Source organism: Trichosurus vulpecula, chromosome 2 (genome assembly GCF_011100635.1).
Source record: "Trichosurus vulpecula isolate mTriVul1 chromosome 2, mTriVul1.pri, whole genome shotgun sequence".
NCBI classification, from domain to species: domain Eukaryota; kingdom Metazoa; phylum Chordata; class Mammalia; order Diprotodontia; family Phalangeridae; genus Trichosurus; species Trichosurus vulpecula.
Window position 1 is genome coordinate 35,549,099 of NC_050574.1, and position 20,281 is coordinate 35,569,379.

Genomic DNA, 20,281 nt, shown 5'->3' on the forward strand with positions numbered 1-20,281 from the left:
CAATTTTAAATTGCTGATTGATGGGACAGGAGCTAGTTTGCAGAGGGCACCATTTACCACCCAGAAATGGGAGATGTTCTATGAGGTGGAACATGATAGAGCAGAAGGCCATCTGCTCCAAACCTGGAGGACACAGACCCAATAGGGTTAAGTGACTTGTCTAAGATCACTGGGCTAATACTGGTAAGGACTGGAACTCCGCCCCCTATTTTCCTGACTGCTACATCTCCAGTCAATGAGGGGAAAGGTCTCCAGCCTCTGAGCAGGTTCCTTCTAAGCCACACCTAGTCTAGAGTGTTTGGAGTCTAGAGTGGGACCTGTGCCTAAGGGCATTCCTAGAGGTGCTAGATTCTCTCAGCTGTGAATACCTGGCCATCTCTGCTAGGTCTCCGAGCTTTTGAGAAATGTGGCTTGCCTGATCCCCCACCAGGAACAGCTGGGATGCATCTGGAGCTGAATGACTGCCTGTATACCCCACCCCCTTTCCCCCAGGGGAGGGGGAAGATGCAAAACAGAATTCCCCCCCCCCCCCACTTGGCCTCAGTTGGAGGGGGGAGTGGAATGCTGGGAATGCTTGCTGACTGGGAGCGTTGGCTGGGAATTTTCCTTCCTTCCCTTGGATGGCATCCTGGGAAGCCGTGGGCGGGAGAAACATGGCCTGGGAATAGCCCTTATACGGTCGTTCGCTATCAAACCTTTCACTCCCCCCTAGCTGTAGAGGGCCTGTTACAGACTTAGGGGAAGGAGACCCCGAGGCTCCAACCCTGACCCACAAAGCAGCACGTTGGTGAGAGGCTTCATAAGATCTAATCCAGCAGCTGGATTGGCTCTGTCCGTGGTGAGCCTGTGGGTTTGAGGTGAGCAGAACCTACAAAGGGCAGTCTCCCAAGATGAGAAGACATGCTCAGGCCAGGCTACACCAGACAGACTCCCGAAAGCGGCTCCTTTGGAGGCAGCCTCCTGGGCCTCTTGGTTAAGACACTCAGGGGTTAGAGACTGAGCAGGCCCAGGAAGCTGGGTGGTCCAGATTACATCGAGGACAGGCCCCTGGCTGAAGTTCCCCCAGCTACTTGTACACCCCAAAGCTCAGATGCTACAGACTCCATAGTGCCTTACCTGTTTCATCCACATAACAACCCAGCAAGATGGGTTCTATCGGTGTCCCAATTTTACGCATAAGGGAACTGGCAAGTTAAGTGACGTGTTCCAGGGGGTCATATAGCTAATGAGTGTCAGAAGCTTGTATTGGAACTCAGGCCATACTGCCTGTCTCCTAATCTGGAAGGAAAGGAAGGGGACCACAGGCCCCTCCAAAGGGGCATTCTGCCCTTGAAGAGAAAACACCTCCACGTGCTCTGGAGGACAGGTTAATTAATCTCCTTTGAGGCAACAGTGCCCAACTGGAGTCAGGCGGAGCTCCAAAGCTGTGGTCTTCAGAGATCTCTTCTAACCTTCCTCTTTGGTGAGGACACTTAGGCTCATGAGGTCTGCATTGCTCACGTGGGTGAGCCAGTCTTCAAACCTACAAGTTCTCCGCCCATATCCAACTTTCCCCACTACACCGGGTTTCAGGCTTCCTGACAGTCCTGTCTCTACCCTCAGACCAGAACTTCCCAAAAGCAAATAGCATCACCCCCCCATATCCAGTCACTAAGAATGAAACAGCTTACATCCATTTATTGGGGGTGGGGGTGGGGGGCTTGGTCTCTCAAAACAAGGAGAGGAAGTGAGGAACTGGAGTCAGTGCTAGGATAGAAGGGGCTTGAGGGTTACGTGGAATATGGGATATTTCCTTACCCAGATCCCCAAGCCCCATGCCCTTCAAAGAGAATTCCCTTCCTGCAAAGGGTTTGGGGGAAGGGCAGCAGGGTTGACAGTATTTAAATGGAGCTGTACAACTGAAAATGCCCCCACCCAAGGAATGTGCAAACATAAAATAACATTAATTATTAATAACATTAAAGGCAGCCCCCTATGGATTTTCAAAGCACTTAGTGGGCCTAACAGACCTGGATTGGACAATGGGAGTGTATAAGGGAACTGAGGCACAAAGCCAGCTCCAAAGTGGGACCCAAATGTCCAGATCCTCAGTCTTGTCTTCTCAGGGCCTTAAATATCTTCAAGTCTATTTTTGGAGACCTGGGCATGCCTCCATCCCCGACCTTGTGTCTGGAGGACACCTTCATTCAGCTCACCTTCTAGGACTGGCCTCGGTGGCTCCCTGAACCCGCCGCTGCCCTGGGAGGTCCAGGGAAGCCAGCAGAGGGGCATGATTCAGGCGGACCTGGGCCTTAGCTGGACCCAGCCGCCCTCCACCCCCAACTCGGATGCTGACTGTGGTAGAATAGCTGGGCCGAGCCGAGGGTGGTGGTGGTGATGGGGCTCGAGACGAAGGAGCCGAAGCCCAGGGACCCCTGGCTGGGGAGGGCCTCCAGGCCAGGGGAGCCTCCCCTTCTGGGACCCCTGCCCCTCTCCTTGCTAGACTCTGGCTGATACAAGAAGCAGCCAGGTACCTGGACAGGGCAGCTGCACTCGAACCTAAGAGCTGGCGTCCCTGAGGAGGTAGGCTTGGGGCCAGGGCTGGAGGCAGGGCTTCGGGGGCCGGCTGAACAGCCTCTGGAACAGGGAGGTTCAAGGCTTCCTCTTTGGGGACCTCAGTGTCTAGGAGTCCACCAGCCTCAGTGGAGCAATGCTTCCCAGCAGGGGCAGGCTCAGGCCTTTGGGTGACCAATGGGAGGGAAGCATGCGATCGCATTGCAGGGACCAGAGCCACAGAAGCATGAGCATAAGCCATGGGAAAGCTCACCTCTCGGACCAGGACATGGCCAAAAGCAGAGAGGGGCCCTAGAGGGAGAGAGACAGAGGAAGAGTCACCTTTCTCCCCTTTCCTTCACCTCCCTTCCCCCACCCTCACCCCACCACTGACCTTTACCTCCCCTCCCACCAAGGATTCTAGTACCTTGGTTCTGGGAGACTTACCTGGTTGAAGTTCCTCCTCCTCCTTTGGGGGAACCAAGAGTTGGTGGGAATGTACCAGGCCCCGGGTTCTCCTCCGGCAGCCAGCAACAGACACCTGGTTCCCCGCCTTCTGGAGTCTCTCGATTCGGTCACTGTACATACGTGCTAACTCCCGGACTCGTGTGGCCACCCTCTCTGAACCAGCAGCTCCACTGGAGCCATCCCCATTCCTGGTCCCATCCCCACCAACAAGGAGCTGGGACAGGGAACCCACTCTGCAGTTTCCCCTGAAATCTGACTCTTCCAGGATGAGCAAGGGTTCCAGAATGCTGCCCTGGGGGCTCCTTCCCTCTATGGAACCTTGCTCCATGGCCCGCCAGGCCCTCCGGATCTCCGAACAGGAGTGGAACTCTGGGGTCTCTGAATTACCAGTCTTGATGGGAGAAGTGGGAGACTGCTCGCCTTCTGTGTCCTCCTCCTCCTCGTCTTCCTCCTCCTCTTCTTCTTCCTCCGTCCAGGATGACTGACTTTCCTGTCTGGGCTCAGCTCCATTATCCATCTTTTCTGATGGGATTGTCGTTCCAAATGTTGTAGCATCTGAATTCTCATCCTGAGCTGATGCTTGGGAGCAGGGTTCCCCTTGTCCTGAGGAGTGGTCAGAAATTCTGGGGCTGTCCTCACAACTGGGAATTTGGGGAATGTCTGGAAGCCTGGGGATGTCAGAAATTGCTGCAGTGCCCAGAATTTCAGAAATGCTGGAAATTTCAGTATTGTCCAGACCCTCTAGGACATGGAGTGGGGATGCCCCTTGGCCTTCCAGCTGTTTTCCCTCCTCCTCTTCAGAGGACTCTCTGCTTAATGGATCTGGGGTCTCTGGGCCAACATTCTCAGTCAGGTTTGGAGACTCGGACTCCTCCTGAAATTTGGGGGCTTTGGAAACTTCCAGGGGTGAAAGCTGGAGGAAAGAGAGGGAAAAGGTTAGGGCCAGACACCTGGTCTTCAGATGGTACAGGTCCCGAATTCAGTGTCTGAACAAGACCAGCCCCCATCAAGGACCCAGGGGCTGCCACTGGCTCACCCCTGGTTCCTGGAGACCTCTCTGGGTCAGCAGCTCCATGATCTCCTCAGTAATAGAGAGCCCTGGGGGGTCCAGGTTTGGGGGAGCTGGTTCCTCCAAGTCTTCAGAGGTTCCTGAGGCCAGGACCAGGGCCGGCTCCGGGGCTGGGGCGTTGCAGAGGGACTCTGACGTTGGGAACAGCTCCCCCTCACTGCCTGCATGCTATCAGGGGGTAAACAGTGAGACCACTGGGCAAAGACAGGTGCCCAGTGTCCAGTGCCCACCCCCTCAGAAAGCCTAGCTTCTGCCTCCCTGGCACAGAGGTGGTGTTTCTTACCTTGAGCCTGGATCCAGCTGGAGGAGAAAACAAAGGATATTAGGAAGTTCTTTAATTTCTGCTTGTCAGTTCCTGGACCCCCTACCAATACATACATATATAGCCCATCTAGAAACAGTGAAGGACAAAGGACAGACACAGACACAGACACACACAGACACACAGACATACACACACACAAACCAGTCCCAGAGGGAGCCAGGGAAACTGACCTATCTGTGGAAACATGATGTGAGGCTCCTTTGCGGGCTCTGTGGGGGTGGGTGGCGCAAGATAAGTGACTTGGGGTGGCTGGCTAGGTGCTTCCCCCACAATCCCCATCCCACCCCCCAGCCCCAATGGTCTGGGCTCTCCACTTACCAGACTGCCTTCGGCCTCTTCGGCCCAGGGGAGCCCCTGCAGGGCTGTTCAGAGAAGGGGAAGGGTCTGTGGGGAAGAAGAAGCTGCTCATCCTCTGCCTTCCCACCCCCCGCTCCCTGCCCCCACACACTCACTCATGTCCTAGCTGAGGAATGGGCCCATTGGGTCCCTGGGAGATAGACCCTTGGATCCAAGGGTGCATGCTGGTGTGCTGGGGTCCTGAGTCCACTGATGGAGTAAGGCTGGAGGGGTGAGCCACCTGAGCAGTCTTTGTACCTGTTGTCCTTCGGCCCGTGAAGTTCCGGCCTTCAGGGAGGCGGGGGGACCCAAGTGGGGGTGTTAGAGGCTCACAGCTGGGCTGGCCTTCAGGGGCGCCTGCAAAAGAAGTCTGGGAAGTCAAAGCCACCACCTTATCCCACACAGGTTTCCTTCATTCCCCCTTCCTCACCCCTATCCCCTGGTGGTGGGCTGTGCAAAGTTACTCACAGTGGAAAGTGTTTTCCAAGAGGACTTGCTTTGCCTGAAAGAGACCAAGAGAAATGGCTGCAGGGTGGATTCTCCCAGGGCCTCTGGGCAGGGCCAGGGGCTGGTTGGGGTGAGAGGCAGGGCAGGGCAAGGACCTCCTCACCTTAGGGGGAATGGAGGCTGGGTGGTTTTCCACTATTAAACGCTGCAGGTAGTGGAGCCACAGGCGTTTCTCCTCATGGTTCTTGGCCTGGGGGTGTGGGAATGGGGCAAGAAAGAGAGCCACATAAGGACCAGAGGCCCTTAGAGGAGTGCCCCCCACCCCCCACCCCAGCCCCCTGGTCTGTGGTTACCTGCAGCAGGTGCTGGTGCTTGGGGATGGTCACATCAGCTACCTTGAAGCTCAAGGGGTCTTTGGGACTCTCACTCACAGAGAGGTTACAGCACTGGGGGGGAAGGGGGTGCAGAGCCTGAGTCTCAGATCTTACAGCCACCAGGCCTCCTAGTCCCGGGGATCGAGACCCAGGCTCTTGGCTTCCCACTCCAGAGAATCTAGGATGGTTTGCCTCCTTCCAGCAGGGCAGCCTCCTAACCTCACTCCCTGGAGAACCCAAAGGTGCCTAGGTCTCTGGCCCCCCCCACCCTCCAGGGATTTAGGCATCCAGTCTTCTGGCTGCCTGCCTATTCAGGGATCTCACCCCTCCTAGAATGCACTCAGACTCCTTTTCTCCCCAGTCCCCATGACCCACCCCTCCCAGGATAAGCCCCAGACTCACAAAGATGTGTCCTTTGTAGCTATAACCAGGACCTCGTCTTTTGGCCACCAGGAGCATACGAGAGAAGAGGAACAGGAGACGCTGGCCCCCCCGAAGCCGGGGGCCACCCCCACCTCGGAACACACCCTCCAGGACCAGTTCCCCAAAGGCACTCAGTTCCGGGCCCCCCCAGCCTCCCAGCCGCCGCTGTACTTCCTGTGATATGTGGAGACATACAAATGGACATCCATTGAGGGGGGCACCCATGGATGGACAAGCAGGGGCCAGGAACAGGACTCCGCCCCGATCCCAGGCTCCCAGAGGCAGCCTGCCCTGCTCCCCAAGCCCTTGACACACCTGCAGGCGAGCTGCATGCTCCTGTTTCCTCTTCATGTCATTAATGTACCAAGCAACCGCTGTCATGGAGACAATGGCATCTTCCACCACCTCTCGGCCCCCAGGGCCTTGCTCTGCCCCAGCTCCCTCTGGCCAGTGTTTGCCCAGCTCCTGAGAAGGGAGGGAACGGGGAAGGAAGGACATAGCATTCAGCCGCTTTCTCCCCAAGCCCGTCTCTCTGCATCTGGGTCAGTCTCTCATCTTCAGTCTCTATGCGTCCCTGGGTCTGGGTTTCTCGTCATGTTCTAATTTTCTCCAGCATCTCTCCCATTCACTCCAGACACGATGCTGGCCCACTAAGTCACCAAGGCCTGGGTTTCCTTCTCCCCAGTCCCAGTATAGGGCCCTGCCCACTGAAGGGTCTTATAAAATGACTCCAAAAAAGCCATCTTCCATATGGGTCTCCTCCGATCTTTGTCTCTCCAGCCATTCTCCTGGGTTCTCTCCCTGCCCCCTGCCCCCCACCCCCGACAGCTGCCTCATCATCCCCCAGCCCTGAGCTTTCGCCTAATAACAGGAAGCAGATTTATTTTTAGGGTCTGTCCTTCTCTGTCTCTAGCTCCCCCTGTCTCTCCCCATCCGCAGTCCCTAGGCCTGGGTTGGCACCTGCAGTAAGAGGTGGTACTTTAGGATGCGCTGCACCGGTTTGAGGAGGAAGCTCTGTAGAGGCAGGGAATGTCGAAGCTGGGCCTGGCGCTCCTGGAGCCACTGGGCCATGGGAGGGGAGAGGGATAGGTCCCGAAGCAAGGCCATTGAGCTGGGGAAGGGTGGAAGTTACAGGAATTAAAAAGGGTGATGGGAGTCTGGAGGGCATGATGGTGGCGCAGGGGGCAGTCAGAGGGCCACTAAAGGGGCTAGATCATGGAGGACATTGGCTTTCCAACAGCAAATAGCACTTAAATGCCACACAGGGCCAGAGAAGGAAAGATGATGGTAGCTGGAGGTCAAGGGGCCCCAAAAGGAGCTAGAGGGGGAGAATGAATGGGCTCACCTTGGGTAGTTCATACAGTAGAGGGTATAGATGTCAAACTCTTCACTCTGAGGGCAATATGTATGGTCAGCAGGGACCCCAGATGTCTGGCTGCCCTTCCCCCACATTGTGTGCGCACACACACAGAGATCTAGGATCCCAGCCCCTTCTCAATCCCCTTCCTCTGCTCTCATGTCAGGCATAACCCCTCCCAGGGCTCTGGGGACCTGCCTTTCCTCCCGACCCCCGAACCCCAATGGGTGTATATCACTGGCATCTGACCAATGCTCACCCTTTGCACAAAGCAATCAGCGATGCCATGGGCACTGCCACTATTCTCCAGGTCTTCTAGGAGCTCACTGTGAGGCAGGGAGTGGGGACAGGGGAGAGGTGACAAAAGGTCCCCCATCTTGAAGGGAGGCCCCCTTGTCCTTCTCTCCCTAGATCCCAAAGACCTCTGCACCCCCACATTCAAGAGTCGTTATACCCATGCCTCAGACCCAAGACCCAGGAAGGCATCCTGTCACCCCTGAATCAAGTGTCAATTATGCCAGCTCCCCCAGATCCAGGGTCCAGGAATTCAGTTCTCAGAGCTGATATCAACTCCTGGGAAGAGGGGACCTTATGGGAAGGTCATTTATACAGACCCTGATTGCTGCCCCACCCCTTCCCCTGCCACAGCATGGTGTCTAGAGTACTGGAATTGAAGTCAGAAAGACCTGGGGTCAAATCCTGCTTCAGACACCTGTATGACCCCCAAGCAAATCAATTCATGTCTTTGAACCTGTTTTCCCATCTGTAAAATGGAGCAGCTTCTGTTATCTGGCTTCATGTCATTGTTAAGTGGGGAGGGGGAGAATGGGTTATAGTGTGACATCATCCCCATGATATAAAAGAGGAGCTCTATCCAGAGGCCAATCCTAATGAGAATCTAAGTGGATGAGAGTGGGTTTTTCCTGGAAGCATGCCTCACAATTCCTAGACATTTGGCTCCCTTCTGACCTGCTAAACTCATAGATGTCTTCAATGTTGGAAAAGAGGGTCCCGAGATGTTCTGAATTCAGCCCAGGAGGGCCATTGGCCACCAGACATCCCAGGTAGTCCTGCAGGGAAGAAACCCAGTTCTCCCAATCCCCCTGCCTCCAAGCCCAGGCTGATAGCTGGGGTAGGAACTGGAGGGGGGCTGAAAGCACAGGATATGGACCCAAGAGGGTTTCTGGGAGAATTAAAAGGGAGAAGGGTTTTCTGGAGGACCTGGATGGGTACTACATTTGGGGAGTCTGAGGAAGGGCCCCCCCTCACCTCCACAATGCTCCTAAGGTCCCGCACATAAGCCCGTTCTGTCTCCACAATCTCCCGGACCACACGCTCCAGGTGTGAGGGCTTCTTGGTCCCTTGCCCTGGCTCCCCTCTAGGACCCACAGGAGTCAGGTGCAGTCGAATGGGGGGACCTGGCGGGGGCTCCAGGCCTGGCACAGAACAGGCCTGGCTGGGGCTGGGGCCTGGGCTGGGGCCTGGATGAGGCTCCCCCTCAGAGCCCACAGTACTCAGAGATGTAGAGCTCCCAGATCCTCGGGGGGAGGCCATGGGCAGGGCTGGGGGAAGTCCTGTTGGGAGAAAAGACCAGACTAGACTCAGCAGCAGGCAACAGGCAGCAGGCTTCCAGGGCCACCTGACACTCCCCTCAAACAGTTCCCCTTGCACATCATCTGTACACAAACATGCTTCCTGGTATCTTCTGTATACTCCTCTCACCTCGGTGGCTACACCCAGGGCTTGGGGTCGGGCTGGGTTTGGTGAGACTCTGACGGTGGGCTCCCTCAGGCATGGCTGGCAAATCTCAAAGCACTGTCCTGGGGGCACCAGAAAAGAGAGAGGCCACTGGCATTTGAAGAAAGTGAGGGGAAGATGGGCAGGGATGGTTAGAAATACGCAAAGGTTTGGGAACTCAGTGAGACACACACACATACACACTCCCCTCCTCATCAAGGTCTCTCTGGGAGTGAGCTGATGAGCCTTTGGAAGGGAAGGAATTTATTTGGCAGAAGAAAGAGAGAAGAGACAGACCCTGAGAGAAAGAGATTGAGGGAAAGACGGGATGATGGAGAAAGAAAGGGAAAATGAAACAGACTGACATAGACAGCAAAAGATTTCTGTTTTCTATTTTGCTATCCCTTGAAGAAGAGAGTAAACTGCCTCTTGATCAGATATGAGAAGAGAAGGGAGAGAGGAGGGGAGGGGAAGGGAGAGGGAGCCAGAGAGAAGAGAGGAAAAGAGAGAAAGGAGAGGGGAGGGGGGGGCAGTGAGTGTGTGTCTGAGGGGAGGGGCTGGGAAAGGCTGCGGGGGCGGGAGCCTTGGAGGGTCCCCAGGGGAAAGGAAGAGAGGAGGCTGGAAGGCAGGATGCCAGGGTCCCAGCTGAGCCTCCCCCCTTCCATCTCCTCAGCCTGTTTCTGTCTCAGTCCCTCTCTGTCTCTCTCTGACTCAGTGTCTCCTTTTGTCTCTATTTCTGGATTCTGAGAAGTGAACACAGGCCCCCAGCCATAAACTTCGGCTGTGCCTCAGCAATGTAATACCTTTGAGCAGGGAATGGAGCCAGACTCAAGCCCTGATGAACCGACCATTTCCTTTCTTGTTGGAACCAAGACACGATTTAAAGGGCTTCCTAAGTCTGCCCCCTCCAAGATCCCCAAGGATCAGCTCTAAGAGCCAAAACACTGGAGGAGCCTGTATCTGGAGGGAGAGGAATGTGTCTGGGCTCTAGATCTGCACAAAGGTCTCTGATCTTGGTTGGGGGGGGGCGGGATGTCGGTGTGGGTTCTGAATCTGAGCGGCACTAAGGGAGTCTAGTCCCCACGTCCACCCAGGGGACCCAGGGATCGAGCCGACTCCCAAGCCATCCCTTGGTTCAGGGAGGAGAGGAGAGGGAGGGGGCCGAGGAGGAAGGGGGCCGGGGAGGAAGGGGGAGCGGGGCTCTCCTGGGTCCGGCGCCGGCCCCGCCCCCTCCCCGCCCGCCTGCTCGCCCCCTGTTCATTGTTCCTGGGCCGGAGCCGCCCCTCCCCCGCTTCCCTCCGCTTCCCCTCTCCGCCTTCTCCTCCTCCTCCTCCGGCCGCCTCCCCCCTGCCGCCCCCCCGGATCTCACCTTCTCCCTGGGGGGCTTGCGGGGCCCCAGACCCCGGGACCCCTGCGGGGCCGGGTCTTGCAGCAGCCAGCAGTGCGTGTTCAGCCCCGAGAGTGTCCGCAAGTGGAGACGGAGCGGAGCTACCCGAGGGGGCCGGCGTGTCCGTCCCGGGAACAGCCGAGGGGCCCAGCCCGGCCAACTTTGGCCGGAGGTCCAAGCGGGCTCCTAGAGGGCACTCCAGGGCCCGGGCAGGGCGGCAGGGAGACTGGCAGCCAGTCGTCGGTCTGTCTGTCTCCCTTCGTGGGTCCGTCAGTCCCTGGGCGCTGGGCCGGGCCGGGCCGGGGGGCGGCGGCGGCGCCACATCTGGGGAGGGGGGCCGGCTCCAGCTGTGGACCGGGAGGAGGGGACAAGGCAGGCAGGCAGGCAAGCAGGCAGGGGGGCTTGGCTCCTCCCCGCCCCCTCCTCTCCATCCCCGCCCCCTCCCGCCCAGACATCCTGTTCCCGCCTGCGGGGGAACTGGGGAGAGGGTGGGGTTAAACCTAGCCGGACCACCGCGAGTTAACATGCCTCATGAATATTCACGAGGGAGACCTCGCCCACAGTCCCAGCCTGGGCCAAGTGCAGCCGGGCCCCTTCATCCTCCCCCTTTCCTGGGTTGCAGGGCAGCCCCAGGCTGGACTGGAGGTGGGGGTCACTGGAAGGCGGAGGATCGGGACGCCTGGCTCCCTCCTCCCTCAAACAGCTGGGAAAACTTCCCAGTTATAGCTCGGGTCCCCCTGGGCGAGAGCGTGGGAACTGGAGGAGGCGCCTGGAGATCCCCCCCTTCTGATCCCCAATCCCCAGCCCTGGGTCACTGAACAGATCCGAAAACCTCGGAATCCGCTTCTCCAGAGCCTCAGTCCATCCTCCTGGATCCCTCCGGAGCATCTCTACTGGTCTCTTTCTTTGTCTCTCCCAGGCGTCTCTCTCTCTCATCCATCTCCTTCAGCCTCTACGAAGATTTCTTTTTCTTTCTTCCAACAGCTGTTTGGGGTGCTTTAAGGTTAAGCGACTTGCCCAGGATCACCCTTCCCTATTTGGGAGAGGCTGGGCTCGAACCCAGGTTTTCTAAGAATTTAAGTTTTAGAGCAGTTGACGATTGGCTTCCTGCGCCAGAGATGACAGGTCAGGACCAAAACGAACTTCAAGTTATCAAGCATCTACTACGGGCCGGGCGCTGTGCCGTTCTTGGACCTTAGAATTCCTAGTTTCCTTCACAACCTAAGTTCCGCTTTCAACATAAGAGGATTCCTAGCGGCTAGTGCTTTCCTCCCTCCACCATCACCTGGCATTTATTTTGTAACCCTAAATCTGGATGGAAGATGAGCTCACTGAGAGCTAGATAAATAATGGACTGATTGAAGAATCCCCCAATCCCTCCAAATTCGAGTCTTCCCTGTTTGTTACTACCTATTTATCCTGGCTATAACTTGTTTGTGCATATTGGTTGGTTGCTTGTCTGTCTCCCCCATTAGATTGTAAGCTTCTCGAGGGCAGGGACTTTTTGCCTTTCTTTGTAACCATAGTACTGAGCTCAGTGCCCGGCGCGTAGTAGTATTGACCTATCCACCCACTGTGGTATACGCTGGTTCTACAAAGATCTGACCCTATAAAATATAGGATATCGTCCTGGCTAACCCGGAGATTACATTGTGGGAGGTGGGGAACTTAATAAATGTCACTAGATAAGAAAGGACAAAGCAATTTCGGAGATAAGGTAGCAACAATTCTGAGCAGCAGTCGAGGTCTCCAGATCGCTGCCGCGGGGGCCGGAAAGAGAAGTTTCCGGTTTCACCTCTGTAATTTACACAAAACTCTCCTTCATTAATTCCATTCTTTCAACTAGCCGTTGGTAACAAATCGCTGAATACTCAGGTGTTGCAGGTTACAAATAACTCCAGTCTCAACTCTCAAGGAGTTTACATTCTAAATAGAGGGGCGGGGCAAAGACCCGTGCTAGAACGTCTCACCTATTCAAAAATAATGCAAAGGAATTGGCAGGGGGTTGGGAGGGGAGCATTAGAGTCTAAATCTCAGCCGCTTTTTTCCCCTTCAGATTCAGAGGTCTGGAATCCAAAATTATGCCAGGTGCCGCCACCGGGCGGTTGCCCAACTCTAGGGAAGTGTGGGACAACCGTACAGATAAGGAGGGAGAGTGTTCCCAAGCGCCCCCGTCTAGGTGAGGTCTAGGAGCAACTTGCCTCCAAGCAACCCTAACCTCCCATGAACTTGTCAACTCGCAGGGTGAAAGGAACCCGAGCACCTAGTTCTGTCCCCTAAACCTCGAAATCCCAGCACCACTCTTTGCTCCCGCCCCACCCCCTGCCCCGGTTTGCTTCATGGGGACAGAGCGTCGAAGGGCGCTTTTCTCATTGGCCGGCAGGGGGCAGGGGCGATCTGTGATGTGGGCAACAGGAAAGTGGACGGGGTGGGGGAGTTGGGTGTGCGCATGCTCCCGCAGAACACGAGAGCGCGGTGGTGAAGCTTCTGGTGAGGAATCTAAACGACGTCACGTGCGACGTCACGCAGGCGCAGGAAACAAGTAGACGAATGAGGGGGGAAGAGAACCGGGAAAAGGGTCACGTGGGTAAGCCTGAAGGGGCCTGCTCCGCAAAACAACGACCGAAGCTCCAGTGGCGCAATCGGTTAGCGCGCGGTACTTATACAGCAGTACGGCCGTAGCGATGCCGAGGTTGTGAGTTCGATCCTCACCTGGAGCACACGTTTTTCCTTCCACCTCACATTTTAATAGATAATCATGAGTCCTGGCTCCAGCCTCGAGCCCCTGCTCTCTCTAGGCTCCCAGGATCATGCGGGCTGGACTAGGCGCCATTCCGCACGGCGGCCGGGAGGGGGCAGCCGCGGTCTTCGCCTCGGGCCCCGTCCCCCGTCCCCGTCCTCCTCTTTCGGTTCTCGGGGGCGCGGGCCTGGCATCTTCCTCCCTCCCACCCACATCTCTGTGGCTGTCTCCTTGCGGGTCTCCCTCCTGCCCTCCTCGGCTGCTGTTTCTCAGTCCCCTCGCATCAGACCTCCGAGCTCTTTCTACATCCCTACGTTTCTGGGACTCCCTCCCCTACCCTCTCCGGTTTCCCAGAAGAAGAGGCCGAAGGTCACAGGAGGCCCCGGGAATGGTCCGGACTGGAGCCTAGCAGCTGAACGGGGCGGGGCCCGCGGGCGCTGACGCCAAGACCCCGCCCTCGGGGTGGCCTCCTGGCCTTATACGGGCATCGGACGGAGCGGAGGGCCCCCCCCGCCTTCCCTCCCCCTCTCTCCAGTCGGGGCGGGGACTCCGGGGCACACGCGCGCACAAACACACACACACACACACACACACACACTCGCACCCCTACGTCACTGACACGTAGCCTCTCGCCCTGCCGGGGCCGGGGCACATTCCGTCCCCGTTCCCCCTCCCCGCCCCCTCCTCCTTCCCCAGTCGCCTGCGAGACGGAAACTTCCTGTCCCCACCCACGGCCTCGGAGAGCGAAGAGGACTGGCAAAGACTCTCCGCAGAGAGAGACAGAGACTCTCCCCCCCGAGCTGTCGGCGGTTTAGATGGGGAGCCCCCGGAGGGCAGGCGCTGTCTGCCTTCTTTGTAGCCCCAGCTTCTACTTAGCGCAGGACCTGATACGCAGTAAGCGCTCAATCAATGTCTGTTGACTGACGGGCAAGGGAGAGAACTCTTAGACACAAGGAAGTATTCAGAAACACAGACTGGCAAGAACAGACGAGAGTTACAGGAAAGGGAACAAGTGTTTATGGAGAGCCTACTGTGTGCCGCGCACTGCTAATTAAGCGCTTTACAAATATCTCACTTGACCGTGAGGTTCCTGAATCACCAGGAGGGAGGGACACGGAGGCGCTGACTCCCCCAAGTGGGGGAAGGGACAGAGACACGAGAAGCCTGTTGGGATTTCTCGGAGACCCAGGGAGACGCCCCTGAGAGTCAGGAGGGAGGGAAAGTCAGAGTCCCCTCAGAGTCAGACACCCCGCCACCACCACCTAGAGACAGATGGGAGAGATGAAAGAGGGGTGGGGATGAAAACACGCTGACACTTGTAGAGGGGGGCTGATAAGAGAGACAGACAAGGGGGGAGATGGGAAGGGGAAATATGGAGGGCAGGTACAAGCACTGAGAGAAAGGTAGAAGAGATGGGCATTGTGGAGAGGGGCAGAGTGACTGAGTCGTATAACTCGTTCTGAACTTCTGGAGCTAAGACTGCAATCAGTCCCTTCCCCCACCCTTCCTGGTGACCTCACCCGGGCCACCTCCTCAGGTGAGAGGAGTGCCCTTCCTTCCTTCCTAGGTGAGTTCACCTGGAACCGCCCTACCCTGGGGCCAGAGGAGTCAGGAACCAGCTAGACAGGCCCCCTAGGTCCCAGGACAGGCCTCCCCACCCCTGAACCCCAGGAGACAGACATGAAGACAGCCTTTCACACACAAGATTCCTCTTTTGTGAATTGTATTAGTTTTAATTAAAAAACAAACTCCACCAAAAACAAAAATAGAGAGATTTCTTTTTTGTTTAGCTAACAATATATATATATATATAACATTTCAAATATATATTATAGTGGCAGCAACCTCCCAATATTAGACAAAAGGGAGAGGGGGACGACTGCATTTATAAATACTATAAAACCCGTCGGAATAAATAATGTCGTCACCATAAATAAGGGGCCCCGAAGTGAGGCAGGGAGATGGATTTGGTCTGGTTAGGTGGGGTTTGAGCACCAGGACTGGGGAGACCCCCATCCAGGGGAAACTTGGGGAAGCTTGTTCACAGCATGAAGAAAGGGGGGTAGCTACTATTCTGACCCCCCCCCAACAGGGTGTCTCAAAGACAGTACAGTTTTAACCTAGTAATGCTTACAACTGAATTAAGACTTTTGGGACACGCTGTAATATACACACATACATACACATATGTATATATATACACACATATGTATGTATGCGTGTGCATACACACACATATATGTCAATTCATTATGCTACATAAAAAAACACCCCCAGAACACCTCTTTGAGAGTTTTTGCTCCCCATAGGGACCTGCCCTGGGAGACTAGGCAATGGGTGAATGCTCTGGGGGCTAAGCAGATGAGGGACCTCCACATCTGGGCACAGCTGGCAATGGGAGAAGAGAGGAACTTTCTGATCCCCCTACTCAACTGAGTTTAGAGTAACGAGGGTGTTCAGTCGGACACAGATAGCCGGTTGAAGATGGGGAGTCGCTTGGGGGGAGCCGGGGCCAGGAGGTGAGAGTTAGAGGGTGCAAAGGCACCCCCCACTGCTACCTCAAACACTGGGGAGTCAGACCCCCCCAGGCTGCTTCCTCCACTGCTGGCCTGGTCATCTGGCTCAGAGCCCAGGGAGTGAGCAGAAGGGCTTCGAGCCAGCCCCAGCCCCAGCCCCAGGCTCAGGGCATCCCTTGTGGGCCCCCAAGTACCCGTGGTCTGGCGGCAGGAGGGGCAGCAGGCTTCTCCCGCCGTGGCTCCACGGGGCACTGGGCCAGGGGCAGCAGAGAAGGCAGAGGGTGAGAAAGGGACCTCCCCGGGGGCGGTGGGTATTGGGGGCGGAGAGGAAGAAGGGGAGAAGAAGCCTGAGGGGGAAGGCAGGTCCGGCAGGCCTGGAGGGCTCAGAGTGGGAGAGCCCCGGCGACGGGAAGAGGGGATCCCAGAGAAGCTGATACTCTGCCGGAGCAGGGGCGGGTGACCCGACGTCACCTGCAGATCATAAGGGTAGTGGATGAAATGGCAACGGGTTCCATATGGGCAGGCGCCCATGGTTAAGAATTTGCGGCACAGCTCCGTCTTGTACTTGGGGTGGCGGCTGGCCGGTCGCAGCTCTCCAGGACCGTGGGCGAACTGGCATTTGGAGCCGTAGCGGCATTTGCCGCTCTCCGAGAAGGTCCGGCACAGCTCCGTCTTGTATCTGGACGAGGAGGCCGCCCCAGCCGGGGAGGTGGAACCAGGAGCAGATTCCGAGGGCGCTGTGGTGGCAGCCGGCACGGCCCTGGGCGGCAGGGGCTCAAAGCCCGGCGGCGGGGGTACCCAGGCGCGGCCCTCCACCAAGCTGGTAGAACGGCCCGGGAGCCGGGAGGCCAGAGGGGCAGAGGCCCGCGGGGGAGAAGGCGGCTCCAGGTCTGCGAGGCTCGGACTCCAGAGGCTTCGAGAGCCCCAGCCCAGGTCAGGGTCCAACTCCCCACGGGTCGCTGACGCCAGCTCCGGGCTCAGGGACAGGAGTTTCTGTTAGGAGGGAGAAGGGCGAGGAGAGGAAGATTAGGGAGGAGACTGACCGTCGGACCTAAGGTCGCAGAGCAGACCAACCCCACCCAACTGCACTTCTGGCCTCTGGAGAGTCCCTGGGAACTAAAGCGTCGGTTCAGGCTCTAGAGAACTCCCCCAAACCCAGCCCCACCCTAAAATGGGGGGGGGTGCGGGCCAGGACCCAGGCGTCACTCTCTTTGCCCCTACCTGACTCCACCCTAAGGCAGCTCAGAAACTGGAATCGTAAGTTTCCCCCAAGTAAACCTCCCCCCAACTTAAAGAACCCCAGCTCCTAGTCCCAAGACAACCCTAGCATGAGCACACACACACACACACACACACACACACAACACACGCCCTGAGGAAGCAGCACCCCCTTCTAAGCCTTGGGTTCCCTATCTTGAAGGGACCCTTCTCAGATCCCAGGGGGAACTCCGACTTCAGAGTCTGCCAAGCTATCTGCACTCAAGAAAGACTGTGGGACCCCAGCCCAGAAGTACTGGCGAAAGGAGAAACGTTGGCCGTCACCGCCACTGTCCTCCCAACTAGACAGCAGGCGGAGGCGGCCGGCACCCGGGCTCCCCCGCTCCAGAGGTGGGCAGGGAGGCAGAGGTGGGGCGGACAGGAGGGGGCAGCTCACCTCGTAGAGGGCGCACAGTTCCATGCCGGCGGACTTGGGCTTCCCGCCTGCAGTGGCGCTTCCGTCTGTCCCAGTGGATGCTTAGGCTGTGCGCGTATGCTGGTCTGTGGGGAGCTTGGCCAGAGCGCTATTCTTGAAGGGACAGCTTTGGGGGCGGGGCCTCTTGGTTCCGCCCAGGACCCACCCCCCGGGGAGCTCCAGGAGCTAGAGAGAGAGGAGGGGGGTGACGGGGGACCGGGAAAGGGCGGGGACTAGGGAGGACTCGGGGGAGGGGCGATTCCCGGACTGAGTGCCCCCGAGCGGGGCGGGGGAGGCCCAGCACCTTAGTCCTGGCGAAAAGCTGACCCTTAGAGGTTCCCCCAGTCATTGGATCACAAGCCCTGGGATTTAAGACTTGGAAGGGAACTCTCTCGTCTTCCCGTCTAACCCCCCTCATTTTTCAGAAGGCGAAACCGTGACCCAGAAAGGGCCTGAGAAGGTCTTTCCCAGGTTCAAGCCCCTTCTCCTACCTATGCGGGCAGCTAAAGGTCAGGAACGGGAAGCACCGTTAAGGTCCTAGAGCCAGAGAGGGAGCCAGAACCAAGAGACACAAGAGTGGACACATAGAGTCAAGTACTAAAGACCTGAAAGCCAGATACTGACAGAGACCCAGGAGCAGAGAGGCAAACTCCATTTATGAATTCTCTAACCCCAGAGAATACAGCCAGGAGAGAAAGCTGGGAGACCATGAGTGCTAGATTTTCCAGAAATGGAAACTGAGGCACAGAGCAGGGCAGGGATCTGTCTCAAACCCCCAAGGGGGTTGGGCAGAGTAGAACTGGAGACCAGGACTCTTGAGATAATCTCTCCCATTCTGAGGAATGTTCTCATCCCTAGCGACAGATTTTGGGGGAGATGACCTCTCAGGCGGGGAACTATCTTATTCTAGGCCTGGGGCTGGAGTCTTTCTCTGACTTGAACACATTTAAAATAGCAGAAATCTTCATTTTCCAAAGTGAAGGCTTCTCCTCCAATGGTGCTCATTTTCCAGAATGAAGACTTCTGTTAGGATGGAGATCTCTGAACTTGTGGGAAGCTTCTCTGGGGAGAGATGGCCAGAAGGGACCTTCCCAGGAGCTGGGACCTCCCCAAGTCTCCCTTGGGTCTCGTGAGCCTGTGGTCTCCAATTTTCACCTGCCCATAGTGGCTGGCTCTCACGCTCCCCAGTGACTCACCCACCGCAGGGTGTGTATGTGTGGGGGCCCTTCCTGGAATCAGGTGACGTAAGGGCAGGGAGGGGGGAGCTGATCCGATGCTAGGGTTCCTCTCTCCTTGTAAACAGAGAGCTGACAGACCTAGATCACAGCATGCTCTATCAGATCTGGGCCTTGATTTCAGCTCAAAGCAGGTGAAACTGTGACCCAGAGACCAGGTCACTGCCACCTTATGGGGAAGATGGAATGCCCCCCCTTCTCCACCTCGGAGGTTCTCTGGGGGCCAGAAAGAACCTCTTTCCCCAAGACCCTTCCCCACTTCCCAGTCATCCTGAGGGGCATTGGTTTGTCTTTCTCTTGGGATCCGAGCTTGTGGGTACATTCCAGCATCCTGACTCATTCCCTGATGACTCTCCAAGCTCCCCATGCTCCACCCCCTAAACCAGAGTGTTACCTCACCATGCCTCAGGACTCCTGGGTCTAGGTCCAGCTTTAGAGGTAGGGTGGAGAGGGAGAGTCTATAAACCCCACTGAATTTGTCTCAAAGACCACACTTTTCAGTCCCCAACTAGTGTCGTCAGACATCCAGGCTTTCTATTCTCCCTCCTGCTCCACCTCAAAAAAGATGCGATATAGAAATTTCAAAGCCTCTGGTAGCTTAGTATAGAGGATAAGTAACTGAACATGTAGTTAGGAAGACCTAGACTGAAATTGTGCCTCACACACTTGTTAGCTGGATGAATCCAAGCAAATCCGGGCACCTCACTTGGCCTATTTCCTTTTCTGTAAACCAGGGGGGATCCTCTTGACTCCTAAGGCCCCTTCCTGGTCTAAATCTGTGATCTCAGAGGTCTAGCTGTTTAACTATCTAGCCTGACTCCTTGGGATTCCAGTCTCCAACCTGGCATCTACCCCCTTAGGACTCAGGCCTCTCTACCTTTTCAGGGACTATGATCATTTTTCATTGTATATTTCTAGTTCTTAGCACCAAGCCTTACATAAAGTGGACATTTAAAAAATTTCTTCTAGCATCCATCCCTTTGAGTCACACAGAAATAGACTCCTCAGGGTGCAGGCATCTAACCCCCTCAAGGATTCAGGTTTTCGCTTGCCTTCCAAATTTAGGTCACTTCAGAAGGTATTACAACCTTCTGACCTCCTTCAATTCTACAGCCTCTAACTAGTCCCTGGCTCCAAAGTTTCCCAAACCTCAGGGTTCCAGGAGTCCTTTCCCCTCCTTCCCAACCTCTGATAGCTAAGGGTACCAGATCCCCAGCCTCTGATCCCTCAGGCATTCTTATTACCGATCCACTCCCTAACCTTTGGGGCCAGATCAGATTTACTCACCTTCCCAAATGCTCCTGGAATTCCTACCACTTCTTATAGGACTTTTTGGGGACCTGCCTCTCACATTCTACCTCAAACCAATCCTTGTGTTTTCAGCATTAGGAATTTGAATACAGTAAGCACCTAATGAACGTTTGATTAAATTGGGGGCATCATCATCTTCCTTGTGGAATCTACGATTAAAAGCTTTTTGTCTCTTTCCTTAGCATAGTACTAAGCACATAGTAGATGATTGTTGTTAACTTGAGTTGGCTCAGGGGTCTCTTCAGCAACACTGGCTTCCTCTGGCCTTTCAATCCTTAAAGCCTCACGGAGCCCCTGGTTCCGAGGCCAGGAAGTTAGGTGTTTGGAGCTGTGAGAGGGAAAATCCCGATTT

At 56.2% G+C, this 20,281-nt stretch overlaps 2 protein-coding genes and 1 non-coding gene across 4 annotated transcripts; 1 reads left to right on the forward strand and 2 right to left on the reverse strand.

The window, feature by feature from the left end:
* Window positions 1-1,662: 1,662 nt before the first annotated feature.
* Window positions 1,663-10,677, reverse strand: PLEKHG2 (pleckstrin homology and RhoGEF domain containing G2). The gene is made up of 19 exons (XM_036745547.1): window positions 10,438-10,677; window positions 9,054-9,151; window positions 8,601-8,905; window positions 8,301-8,401; window positions 7,591-7,657; window positions 7,320-7,366; window positions 6,935-7,085; window positions 6,290-6,439; window positions 5,954-6,148; window positions 5,531-5,623; window positions 5,341-5,427; window positions 5,199-5,232; window positions 4,989-5,087; window positions 4,713-4,778; window positions 4,565-4,603; window positions 4,353-4,369; window positions 4,037-4,237; window positions 2,980-3,913; window positions 1,663-2,844 (listed from the first exon to the last, which is right to left on the reverse strand). Exons 2-19 carry the CDS (start codon window positions 9,124-9,126, stop codon window positions 2,192-2,194), a joined length of 3,312 nt encoding a protein of 1,103 aa, XP_036601442.1. The 5' UTR covers window positions 9,127-9,151; window positions 10,438-10,677; the 3' UTR covers window positions 1,663-2,191.
* A 2,405-nt stretch (window positions 10,678-13,082) lies between these two features.
* Window positions 13,083-13,175, forward strand: TRNAI-UAU. The gene is given in 2 exon segments: window positions 13,083-13,120; window positions 13,140-13,175. It is a non-coding gene; the product is annotated as a tRNA-Ile (tRNA).
* A 1,726-nt stretch (window positions 13,176-14,901) lies between these two features.
* Window positions 14,902-19,721, reverse strand: ZFP36 (ZFP36 ring finger protein). 2 transcript variants are annotated; one of them, XM_036747587.1, is made up of 3 exons: window positions 17,875-19,721; window positions 17,366-17,569; window positions 14,902-16,704 (listed from the first exon to the last, which is right to left on the reverse strand). In XM_036747587.1, exons 2-3 carry the CDS (start codon window positions 17,387-17,389, stop codon window positions 15,652-15,654), a joined length of 1,077 nt encoding a protein of 358 aa, XP_036603482.1. In that variant the 5' UTR covers window positions 17,390-17,569; window positions 17,875-19,721; the 3' UTR covers window positions 14,902-15,651. The 2 variants fall into 2 exon arrangements, with proteins under 2 accessions (XP_036603482.1, XP_036603481.1); XM_036747586.1 differs by lacking the exon at window positions 17,875-19,721 and having other exon boundaries at window positions 17,366-17,725.
* Between the last annotated feature and the right edge of the window lie 560 nt (window positions 19,722-20,281).